Source organism: Orycteropus afer, unplaced genomic scaffold, assembly GCF_000298275.1.
Source record: "Orycteropus afer afer isolate SDZICR_OR568_19922 unplaced genomic scaffold, OryAfe1.0 scaffold00857, whole genome shotgun sequence".
In the NCBI taxonomy this organism is placed as follows: domain Eukaryota; kingdom Metazoa; phylum Chordata; class Mammalia; order Tubulidentata; family Orycteropodidae; genus Orycteropus; species Orycteropus afer.
The window spans coordinates 671,950-684,594 of record NW_006922444.1 but is presented as its reverse complement, the minus strand read 5'-3'; the positions used below and the strand labels follow the sequence as shown (position 1 = coordinate 684,594).

General features: G+C 36.1%; 1 protein-coding gene across 1 annotated transcript; it reads left to right on the top strand.

The window, feature by feature from the left end:
• Positions 1 to 11,352: 11,352 nt before the first annotated feature.
• LOC103212142 (olfactory receptor 4C46) lies at positions 11,353 to 12,282 on the top strand. The gene has a single exon (XM_007958142.2). It carries the CDS (start codon positions 11,356 to 11,358, stop codon positions 12,280 to 12,282), a length of 927 nt encoding a protein of 308 aa, XP_007956333.1. The 5' UTR covers positions 11,353 to 11,355.
• The last annotated feature ends 363 nt before the right edge of the window (positions 12,283 to 12,645 follow it).

The window sequence follows — 12,645 nt, the reverse complement described above, 5'->3', positions numbered from 1 at the left end:
AAGTGACCCCTCCTTGGGTTTCCGAGGCAGTATCTCTACGAAAGTAGATTGCCCCATCTGCCTTCCTTGGAATAGCTGATGGGTTTGAACCACTAGCCTTCTGGTTAGCAGTGAAATGCCTTAGTCACTACACCACCAGAGTTCCAGCTAACTACATTAGCATTGTAAAAACAATGAGCAAGTTAATCTTGTTTAGTAGGTAATGAAGATTAGGCCATGATGTCAAATTTCCTTATGGGTTTCAGAACCATTTTCTATCGCTCATGTCACACATCCAAGGTAGACAACCCACCAGAAAGGATGATGGTTTGAATAAAAAAACATTTGAATGTTTGGTAGAGACTTCTATTTGTTAAAATCATACTCCATAAAGTACTTGTCTACTAGATATAATAGCACAATATCCGGTGCATAAGAAATATTGAATGGACAATTAAAATTATGATGGAAGATGAACAAATTGTGTTAAATGTAGAAAATAATATAGTACTAGACACTTTGGAATTCTTTCTTACTATTTCCTGATTCAGATCCTAAACAATGTAGTTAGACCTTATGGAGGTATCAAAATCTGTTTTTACTCCTGCTTAAGCTAAAAATAATATTCGGAGTGTCTGAGAAAATATTTTTCCTTGAAATTCTGCTGCCTTCATTTAAATTTTATTATATTATGAATGTAGATTTTATGTGTCATTTTGCTTTGTTCATCAATATTTTAACATTTCATTATTGAAAGTAGTTTTGAAGAAATGTATGGCTCTCATTATTCACAAAGGAACTTCATCATAAATATATTTCATCCCTTGTTTCATTCATTCATCCATTTATTAACTAACACATATTTTTAAGCCCAAAGAGTATATTATACCAACAATAGTTGCTAAAGTGTCACTTTTGAATGAAAGGCAACAGTGAACATGTAAAAGTGTAAAATAGCAAGACATGAAGCTGGAGAGACCAGAACGCAGAAGATCAGGAAGAGCCTTATAACCATGTTAGTACTTAATGCTGACAATGGAGAAATGTTGAACAATCTTCTGAGCCAAAAGGTGATGTGGTTGGAGTTGAGCTTTTGAGTGCTAACTTTAACTAAATTATTGGAAAAAGACTGGACATAGGATAGCAGTTAGGAATTTATCATAATGATTAGGTGTGAAAAGATGGAGGTCTTGACTCTGGTAACACAGGTGAGGATGCAGAGTCACCACACTGGTGATCCAGCTGCTGTGAATCGAGGCTGCTGACAGCTCACATTGCCACCATCCTCTGGACAAGTACACCAGAGAAAAGTGTAGCTTTCTAACATGGGGGGTCATGCTCACATCCCCAGAGGCCACAAGTGGCCAATGACTAACTGGCACCAGATGCAAAAGGCAGGCCCCTTTACCTCAAGTGGGCCCAGCTCTGCAGTATAATTTATACTCCAGAACTTCTATGGCAAACAAGATGAAGCCATCTTCAATGAGACCACACCAATTCTTATACCTTTCATAGTCTTCTTCACTTGCTTCCTTTCTTCTTACAAATCACTTTCATAAAAATTTCCATTTCAGCTTTTACACCTGTTGTTGTTGTTGTTATGTGTCGTCAAGTCAGACCCAACTCATAGCGACCCTTCCTTGGGTTACCAAGGCAGTATCTCTACGGAAGTAGATTGCCCAACCTCCCTTCCAAGGAGTGGCTGGTGGGTTTGAACCGCCAGCCTTCTGGTTAGTAGTCAAGTGCCTTAGGCACTACACTACCAGAGCTCCCATAAGCACTATTAGAACTTAAAATAGAAAGTGTTTAAGAATAGTTGTCCTTGGAAAATGAAAAAGGGAGACAAAAATGAGGTTTTTGTTTCATTAACTTAGTCCTTTAGGTAGAATCAAAACTTTTTAATCTCATGAAGGTAATTTCTAATTAAGAGAAAAATGGACAAAGTTAGGAATCAAGAAATACACAAAGATAGTTAGATCAAGTAAGTCAAATACTACAGGCGGAAAACAAGCATATACACAAAACCAACAACCAAGATTCTCAAAGGAGAGATTGAAAATCTTCCCCTTATGAAAGGGAACTAATCAAGGATGTCTTTTATCATCAAGTTTTCACTATTGTATTGGAAGATCTAGCCAGTACAATAAGGCAAGAAAGGGAAATACAAGGCATCCAAATTGGCAAAGAAGTAAAACTATCTCCATTTGCAGACAATGTGATCCTATTAATAGAAAATCCTAGAGACTCAACAGGAAAACTCCTGGAACTAATGGAAGGCTTCAGCAAAATGTCAGGGTACAACATCAACACACAAAAATCAGTAGGATTCCTCTACACTAACAGCGAATTCTGAAAAGGAAATCGGGGTAACAATATCATTTTTAATAGCCACCCAAAAGATGAAGTACTTGGGGATAAATATAATCAGAGAAACAAAAGACCGTCAGTGAGTATCTGTCCAATGGTGGTGGTAGTAGTGCCTCTGTTGTAGCAGGTCTGGAATATGATATTGGAATTTTATTCTGTCTGTAGAGATGCCAACCCCTGGTTTTTCAGCCCTCTTTCTTGGAGATTTAACCACATTCAATCACTCTGTCTTCCTAAATAAAGGTGAATCCCCAAATGTGAAAGCCAACAGTTGGTTGTAAAAGAAGAAAAAGAAAGGAAGAGTGACTAATAATCTTAGGAATGTTGTTGAGTCTAGTGTTAGGAGTAGTCCATCATATGAGTCCCAGGCAAAAGTATCCAATCACCTCCTCACTATGATATTTATCATTGAAGAGAAAAATAGACAACTTTTAACAATTTGTGGGGATTGGAAAGTACCTGTGAGGATAACAGAGTATCAAACTTCAGGGGCTGGCTTGAATTTTTCTGTTTGTCACAGTATTATAACAATTATTTGTGTTTGTTTTTATTTTTTCTATCCCTACTCAGAAGCTTTGTAGTCACTTGAAAGCACAACCACTTAAAACACTAAAATTTTCCATTTTTAGGTCAAAGGAAATACTAGGAACTCATTCGGCTCCACAATGGTTGTGGATTTCTCTATTTCTCCTTTTGCTTTATACATTTTATGTTGTGTCATTAGCTGTATACAATGTGAGAATTGCTACATATATGTGTTTGTATAGCAATATTTTTACTTATATACCATTTTTTTCTGAAATAAATGCTGCTGTATCAGTTTTCATGTTTTGTGTGTGCCTAACATATATTTTTATCATTTTACCTTCAACTTTTCTGAAGATTATGTTTTTATAAGGAGCTCTGGTGATGTAGTCCCTAGGGCATTTGACTGCTAACCAGAAGGCTGGTGGTTCAAACCCACGAACCACTCCTCGGAAGGAAGGTTGGGCAATCTACTTCTGTAGAAATACCACCTTGGAAACCCAAGGAGGAATCTCTAGGAGTCGTATCTCACATAAACAGCATAAGGCTAGATTTTATTTTAGCATTAATTTGGATCACTACTTGACACCATATGCAAAAACTAACTTAAATGGATCAGATATCTAAGTGTAAGAGCCAAAGTATAAATTTCTCAGAAGGAAACATAGGCATAAGTCTTTGAGATTTTGAATTATATGATGATTTCTTAAGTATGTCAACCAAAGCATACAAATTTTTTTAAAAATGAATAAATTGACTTCGTAACACTTAAAAGCTTTTATGCATCAAAAGACAGTATCAAGAAAATGAATGGACAACACATAGAATGTCAGAAAATATTTGTAAATTACAAATCTTATAAGGGTCTTGTATCTAGAAAAAAATTAAAGAACACTTAAAATTCAGCATCAAAAAGATAAACAGCCCAATTAAGAAATGGGCAAAGGACAAGAATAGACATTTCTTCAAAGAAGATATTCACTTGGTCAACAAGCATATGAAAAGATGTTCAATATTATGAGTCAATAGGGAAATTCAAATCAAAGAAACAATTAGGTATCACTTCATACCCATTAACTAAAAAATCCAAACCCACTGCCACCGAGTTGATTCTGACTCACAGCAACCCCCATTGGGTTTCCAAGACTAAATCTTTACAGAAGTAGATTGCATCATCTTCCTCCCAGGAAGAAGCTGGTGGGTTTGAATTGCTGAATTTCTGTTTAGCAGCCAATGTTTTACCCACTACGCGACCAGAGCTCCCTTCATATCTATTAGAATAGTTATATATATATATACACACACATATATATACACGCATAACAAGTGTTGGTGAGGATGTGCGGAAACCCTCACACATTGCTAGTGGAAATGTAAAATAATGCAGTAACTGTGGAAAACACTTAGGTAATTACTCAAAAAATTAAACATATATTTACCATTTTACCTAGGAATTCTACTCCTAGGTATTTACTCAAGAAAACTGAAAACATAGGTTCAAAGAAAACCTTGTACAATGAACCTTGTTCATTGAAGTATACTGACAAGAGCCAAAAGATTAAAACAAACTTAATGTCCAGTAGTATATCCACATGTTGTTGTTATGTGCTATCAAGTTGGACCCAACACATAGCGAACCCTCCTTGGGTTTCTGAGGCAGTATCACTACGGAAGTAGATTGCCCAACCTTTCTTCCAAGGAATGGCTGGTGAGTTTGAACCACCAGCCTTCTGGTTAGCAGTCAAGTGCCTTAGGCACTATGCTACCAGAGCTCCTGTATATCCACATAGTAGAATATTATTCAGCCATTAAAAGTTATGAAGTACTGATACATGTTAAAACATGAAAACTTAAACACTAAAAACATTATACTAAGTGAAAGAAAATAGGCACAAAAGGCCATACTTGTATGATTTTATTTATATGAAATGTCTAGAACAGGCAATTTTACACAAATAAAAATAAAACAAATAAAGAGAAGAGATAAATGCAGAGTGACTACTTCATTGCTACAGGGCTTCTTTTGTGGGAGATGAAAATGAATGTACACTTTAAAATGGTAAATTTTATGTTGTGTTAATTTTTCTTAATTTAAAAAAAAATCAACCTAAATGCTCATCAGCAGATGAATGGATAAACAAATTACGGTACATACACACAATAGAATACCATGCAGTGTTAAAGAACAACAATGAATCTGCAAAACATTTCATAATATGGATAAACCTAGAGAACATGATGCTGAATGAAATCATTCACCCTCAAAAGAACAAATATTGTAGGAGATCATTACTGTAAAAAATCAAGAAAATATTTACACAAAGAATATTCTTTGGTGGTTACCAGGGATGGGTGAAGAAGGGAGGGTAAATCAATAATTAGATGGTGGACATAAAAACCAAAATCCAAACTAGTGTGCCACTCCATCATTTCAGACATTAACTCCTCCTCCTCCTCCCAGTAATCTCCCCCATCTTAGGGTTCTGTATTTCACTGTAACACCTCATAGAACTCACCCAAGGGATCATCTCATGCAGTAGTGGTGGAGGCTGGCAGGCTGGCAAGTCCCACGTCTTTGAGTGGGTCTGGAGGATACTCCCAGTTCTCAGGGTTTGATGAACCTCGATCAGCAGATCAGATGATGACTGTTGTCCCAAATCCAGGGGTGAAATGAGGATGAGACAAAACAGAGAACCAGAACAAAAGGAGGGCAAAACTTCCCAGGAGATTCGTAGTATACCCTCAAGGAAGCTAAGGGTAGTGAGTTGAGTTATACCCTCCAGAAAGTCAGGACTCGAGATACCTTCCACCTGTGTTGCCCCAACAGAAATAACCTAAGTGGATAGCTTTAACAATCAGCTGCTACTCAGTTGCTCAAGGCAAATCTCACCACAGAGAAAATTGCCAGTCATTATAGAGAATGACTACTACCAGCTGCCCAACTAAGTTGACACCCGACCTAAACTACCACACCCAAACAGACATGGATAATATGTTTCATTCTGTTGTACATATGGTCACTATGAGTCGGAAAGGACTTGACAGCATGTACCCCTTTGCTTGACAGCAAAAACTTAGAGTAGGAGAATATAAAGAGATCAAAGTTAATTAGTTGTTACAGGACTATAGCATTCAGTATGCATTATATCACAACATAAAGAAAACAAAAATCCTCACAACTGAACCAATAAGTAACATCATGATAAATGGAGTAATATTGAAGTTGTCAAGGATCTCATTTGACTTGGATCCACAATCAATGCTCACAGAAGCAAAAGTCAATAAATCGAATGATTTATTGTACTGGGCAAATCTGCAGCAAAAGACATCTTTAAAGTGTCAAAAACTTTGAAAACTCTAGTGCACCTGATCCAAGTCATGGTATTTTCAATCACCTCATATGCTTGTGAAAGCTGTACAGTGAAGAATATTGAATTAACCATGGACTGCCTGAAAAATGAACAAATCTGTCTTGGAAGTACAGCCAGAATGCTCCTTGAAAGCGAGAATAATGACATTTTGTTTTGCTTGCTTTGCTCATATTCCCAGTAGAGACTAGTTTCTAGAGACAAACATCAAGCTCAATTAAATAGAAGGTCAGTGAAAAAGAATGAAGCCCTTAATGAGTTGGGTTGACACAACGGCTGCATCAATGGACTCAAACATACCAAAGATAGTGAGGATGGTGCAGAACTAGGCAGCGTTTGGTTCTGTTGTACATAGAGTCGCTATGACTCTGAGCCAACAGGAAGGCACCTAACAACAGAGATGAGAGAAAGGAGCAAAGGGGCAGTCATTGCTTAAGAGTCAAGGAACTTGTATTTAGGGTGATGGAAAAATTTGAAATGGAAGAGCAAGGGTTTCACAATATAAAAATAATTAATGTCACTGAATTGTATGTGTAAAACTATTAAAATGGAAAACTATTTGTTATATATTTACCATAATAAATTAATAATAATTGTAAAGAGATATAATGTATATGGATTAAAGGATCAATTATTTTATTTTATTTATTTATTTTACTGTATCAATACTATGGATTCAGTTCAATTCCAACATGATTGTTGCAGCAATTGGCAAGCTTATTCTGGAAATTATATAGAAATATTAAAGAATTCAGAATATCTAACCACTCTCAAAAAAAAGAAAAAGTGAAAAGAAAGAAAGGAAACGAATATTGTTGGAGGATTTATTCTATCTAATTTTAAGACTTACTACAAAGCTCCACCAGCCAAGAATGGGTGGTATGGGCATAAGGATAAACATATAGATTAATAGAATTGAATAGACTCTATGTAACTTTATTGCAAAAATGCTCAAGTAACTCAATGGAAGAAGAATAGAGTTTTCAACAAATCACTCTGAATTAATTGGATATCCATATGGGATGAAAATGAACCTCAATCATTGCTTTACACCATATACCAAAATGAACTCAAAGACCTACATTTCAAAGTTAAATCCATAAAAATTCTATAACAAATCATCATGACCTTGGACTGAGGCAATACTTCTTAGATATGACACAATGATCATGAAGCACAATACAACAATTGGACTTTGTCAAAATTTTAATACTTCTAGTTAGATGACTCCAATTAAAAAATAAAAAGAGAAGCTACAAATGTTGAGAAATGTGTAGGTATTTGACAAAGACTATATAAATAACACCCATATTTCAGAAGTGAGAAGCCCAGCACCTCTATTTTTTAAATAGGCAGAGGATTCAAACTCAATCTTCACAAAAGGAGATATATAACAAAAGACTACACATAAATGGCCAATGAGAACATGAAAATAAATGCTCAACATCATCAGTCATCTGAAGATGCAATTAAACCACAGTAGTTTACCACAGTGCATCCCTAGAATGACTGAAAGCAAAACAACTAACGCTGCTACGTGACAAAGATGTGGAGCAACTGGAACTCTCCAAAAGGTTGACGGTTTGAACCTGCCAGCTGCTCCACAGAAGAAAGATGAGGCAGCCTGCTTCCATAAAGATTTACACAACATTGTAAACCTATGGGGGTCACTACTTGATGCAGTGAATTTGGTTGTTTTGTTTTTTTAACTTCTGATACTGACCAGACCATGAGTCCTAGAGGAATATTGTAATCTAGCATCTTCTGGGATTTCTGGTATTCAAGATCCATCTGAAATGTGGAAAAAAAAAAAAAAAAAAAAAACCTACATGGACAAGTATTTTAAATAAACTCACTGCCATTGAGTCAATTCCAACTTATAATGACCCTGTAAGACAGAATAGAACTGCCCCATAGGGTTTCCAAGGCTGTCAATCCTTACAGAAGCAGACTGACTCAGCTGGTATGTTCAAACTGACTCAGCTGGTATGTTCAAACTGCCAGCCTTTTGGTTAGCAGTAGAATGCTTTAATCACTGCACCACCAGAACTTCTATACTTTTAAATATCAACCATTAATTGCATGTTCTCACTGCTCCAGCTCTCAAGCAATCAACAATGCATTTTTAGGGAAGGTTTAATATTGATAAAAACGGTTTCCCATTGTAATGTAAGTCAACAGGTAAACTACATAAGAGATCAACACAGAGAAATTATGCTACTATGCTTTGTGGTTGTTGTTGTTATGTGCCATCGAGTCGGAATTTAGCTTCCTTAAAAATCTAGGTTTAGATAAACAAAAGAGACAGTCACATGGTTAGGTTCCAACCACAGGGAATACAATTCTCTATTCAAAAATGGCTGTTTCTCAAACACGTCTCTGCAGAATACCTGCTTCTAAGACTCAGCCTTTCTATCAAAGGAGATAATTTATTCCTGGGAGAGCAACTACAAGACAAGTCCCTGAACCTTTATGGAAACCACTTTAAATATCTATGCAGTGTAAAGTGAAAACGCTTTTTGTTCTTTTGTTCACACATCCAGAGCATGATCCATCATGTGCAGAGTAATCCACTTAAATGTGCTTCCTGCAGACTTTCTGCCTCTTACCATGCAAGAATAAGCACACATAGAAGATAATTCTAAATTCAAAACTAAAATTTTCTGAGGAAACATTTTGAGTTTTTAGACCAAAGGAAAGATTTAGACTCATAACATCACTTTATCAACTTTTCCATTGATATTGAATTACCTGAATACTCTCTAGCCAAGTGTCACCCAGGTTTCATTTGGAAGATGAAACACCATTTCAATTTGAAGATGGAATTATTTCTGAACACTTCCAGACATCCTTATGGTCATTAATAAAGACCATTAAGGTAAGTTTCTCAATAGCAATGCCTCTTATTAAAGATTATCACTCTCCACATGTAAAAATCATTATTTTTCAACACTTTCTAAGTGTAGTGTATTCATCCTCACTCCAATCCATCAAAGGATATGATTAAACATCATTTAAAAACCTCATTAGATAGATGAAAAAGTTGATGCTCATAGAGATTAAACAATGTGTAGGATTCTCACCTAGTTCTTTGACATCAGGAACCATGCTGACCAGGAGACAATCTCTTTTGATTATCCAGACTAGTCATGAGGATGAAACAAGATTTAAATACAATTCACCTAAAGGGCATAAATATGAATAATAACATTAATCATCAGCTGCTTAGTAAAAGGACAAACACAGAGAACACTTTCTGGGATCAAATGTATGGATAATATGAGTTTCTGGCTTGTTGAGAGGCAAACAGGGCCATGATTCTTTCTGAATTTATATTATGGTTAATTATTTCTCTGTACTATAGACCTAAGTGTCAATTCTTCTTACCTCCTAAGGTACACGCACATTCATAAAAATTGATTAAAGTCCTACCTGTGTCCCCAGCACTGTGTTCACATGTGCTCTCTCAATCAAGTCTCATAATAAACAGTGAGGTAGATATTATTATTCTTACCTTACAGACAAGGAAACAAGATGCAAGTGTGACAAAAATGTACCCCCAGATAAAAGAAGTTGCAAGTGGGAGATTCTAAATCTGGTCTTTCTGTTTCTAAAACCAATGCACTTAATCATGTAACAGTCAATTTCATCATTTTGCAAATTTGGGAGTCATATTCTTTGGAAGGGAGTTAGTGAAGAGAGAGTAAGGTCAAATGAAGGGGCCCTTTAACAGAGAATAGTACCATCTCTTTATGTATGTGTATGTGTGTATGTACATATGTGGGGGGGTGTATGTGTGTGTGCTTATATATACACTTAATAACATAACTATCTTATGTCCTTATTTATGTTTAATGACATATATGTTTATATTTGTATGTGTGTGCACGCATTCTGTTGATGAAATTGCTTCACATTAACTTGTCTCTGAGAGAGTATTAAAATAATTACAATTATTTTGATGATATCTAAAGGAAGTTACTAGTTAAATGTGATTTATTATAACATAATGATATGGATTAGGAATTTGGAGGGGGGAAAAATGAAAGGAATACCTTAATACCAAATCTGTGCTCTTTTATTCGCTGCTTGAACTTGAAAATGATCCTTAACTTCTTTGTGCTTCTATTTCCTAATGTGTAAAACAAATTAATAATATAATAGTAGTAATCATCTCCTAGGTAGGTTGTTGTTGTTACGTGCCTATGTAGTGAGGATTAAATAAGCACAAAACATTAGAACATATCATGGTAAGCTTTAGTTGCTATTATAATTGTTACTACAACTTTGAGGATGAGCCTCTGAGATCATTTCCTCATCTGCAAAATGGGTGAAATAATATAAACTACAGATGTTGTTATAAAGATTAAATGGAATCACATATAAAATCTCTTGCTATCATATCATGTTCATGGCAAGCAGTTATTAAAATGTGTATATTATTAACTATTATAAAGCAATTGAGTTTAGACAAGAAGTGTTATGAATCCTTTCACAGTAGCTCTTGTAACCTTTCTTTCATTCCCATCACCAATGCCCTGTACTCCTTGTGTTAACAACTATAAACAGTTTGCTAACTGGTCTGCCTGTCTCTGCTTTCCATCAGTTTATTGCTCTTTGTCTAAGACACACAAAGTCCTTTACTAGACTAATATTCCAAACTTTCCTCTTCCTCAAATTCCTCTTCATCCTTCCACTCGTGCTTAAAAACTCTGCATGATTCTCTATTTCTTAAAAAATAGGGGCAAATTTCTTTGCTTTATGTCTATCTCTTACCTCACTGTCAGGTTTATCTGCCACTGTGTGTACTATCACTATTTCAAATTAGACTCTTAGTCATCTCAGATGACTACGTTACACAGATGATCTCTTGCCCAATGTTTTTACAGTGTCCTTCATGTCTATCTCATTAACAGAATGGAAATCTCATCTGGAAAGCAGCTTCAGTAATTTCTGTGTACTCAGACCTGTATTTCCTTATCAAAGAAATATTAAGAATTGACAAATCTGTAGAAGAACTTATTAATTATAATAAAGGATAATTTTAATACATTCAGGGTTGTTTTAATGAAATGTTTTAGTTTCAGGTAATGCAATTAACTATCACATAAGATACATGGAGAGTAGGAACAATGTGACGGAGTTTGTTCTACTGGGGCTCACGGAGAATCCAAAGATGCAGAAAATCATATTTGCTGTGTTTTTTGTCATCTACATCATCACTGTGGTAGGAAATGTGCTCATTGTGGTTGCCATTGCTGTCAGCCCATCACTAGGATCCCCCATGTACTTTTTCCTGGCATATCTCTCCTTTATTGATGCCTGTTATTCCTCTGTCAATACACCTAAACTGATTGTAGATTCACTGCATGAACGGAAGACCATCCTATTCAATGGATGTATGATCCAAGTCTTTGGAGAACATTTCTTTGGTGGTGCTGAGGGCATCCTTCTTACTGTGATGGCTTATGACCGCTATGTGGCCATCTGCAAGCCTTTGCACTATACAACCATCATGAACCAGAGAGTGTGTGTCCTGCTAGTGGGAGTAGTGTGGGTAGGAGGCTTTCTTCATGCGATCATACAGATCCTTTTCATGTTTCAATTACCCTTCTGTGGCCCTAATATCATAGATCACTTTATGTGTGATCTGAACCCTTTGCTCAATCTTGCCTGCACTGATACCCACACTCTAGGGCTCTTTGTTGCTGCCAACAGTGGGTTCATCTGCCTGTTAAACTTTCTCCTCTTGCTGGTCTCCTATTCAGTCATCCTGCGCTCCCTAAGGACCCATAGTTTGGAGGGGAGATGCAAAGCCCTCTCAACTTGTGTTTCCCATATCACAGTGGTTGTCTTGTTCTTTGTACCCTGCATATTTGTGTACATGAGACCCGCAGCTACTTTAGCTGTAGATAAGGCAGTTGCTGTATTCTACACCATCATAACTCCCATGTTAAATCCTTTAATCTATACCTTGAGAAATGCCCAGATGAAAAATGCCATTAGAAAATTATATAGCAGGAAAACTACTTCAGGTGACTAATAAATATCTCTAGAGTACAATGGTGATTGTACTTAATAAGAGGTCAACAGTCTATGTAGTATTTTTCTTCACGTACTACTTATCAGATAAGGAAAAAATTCATCAGTACAATTAATAGATTTTGCAATTTAGCAGTGCAAAAAAAAAGAAAGAATCAATCACAGGAGAACAGAAGGACAGTGTTTGCACAAGGAGACAGCTCAAAGGGTGGGAGTGCATGGGAGGGAAACATACAGGGAAAAAGTAACTATGGGGAGTAAGTGGAAAGAGAGCTGTTACACTGTGGAGAATTGCAGTCAATGTCAGGAGACCAAATGTGTATGAACTACTGTATGGAAAATGAATTTACTCTGTAAACTTTCA

Coding starts and splice junctions, on each gene's coding strand:
- LOC103212142 (XM_007958142.2), top strand. CDS start 11,356: ATGGAGAGTAGGAACAATGTGACGGAGTTTGTTCTACTGGGGCTCACG.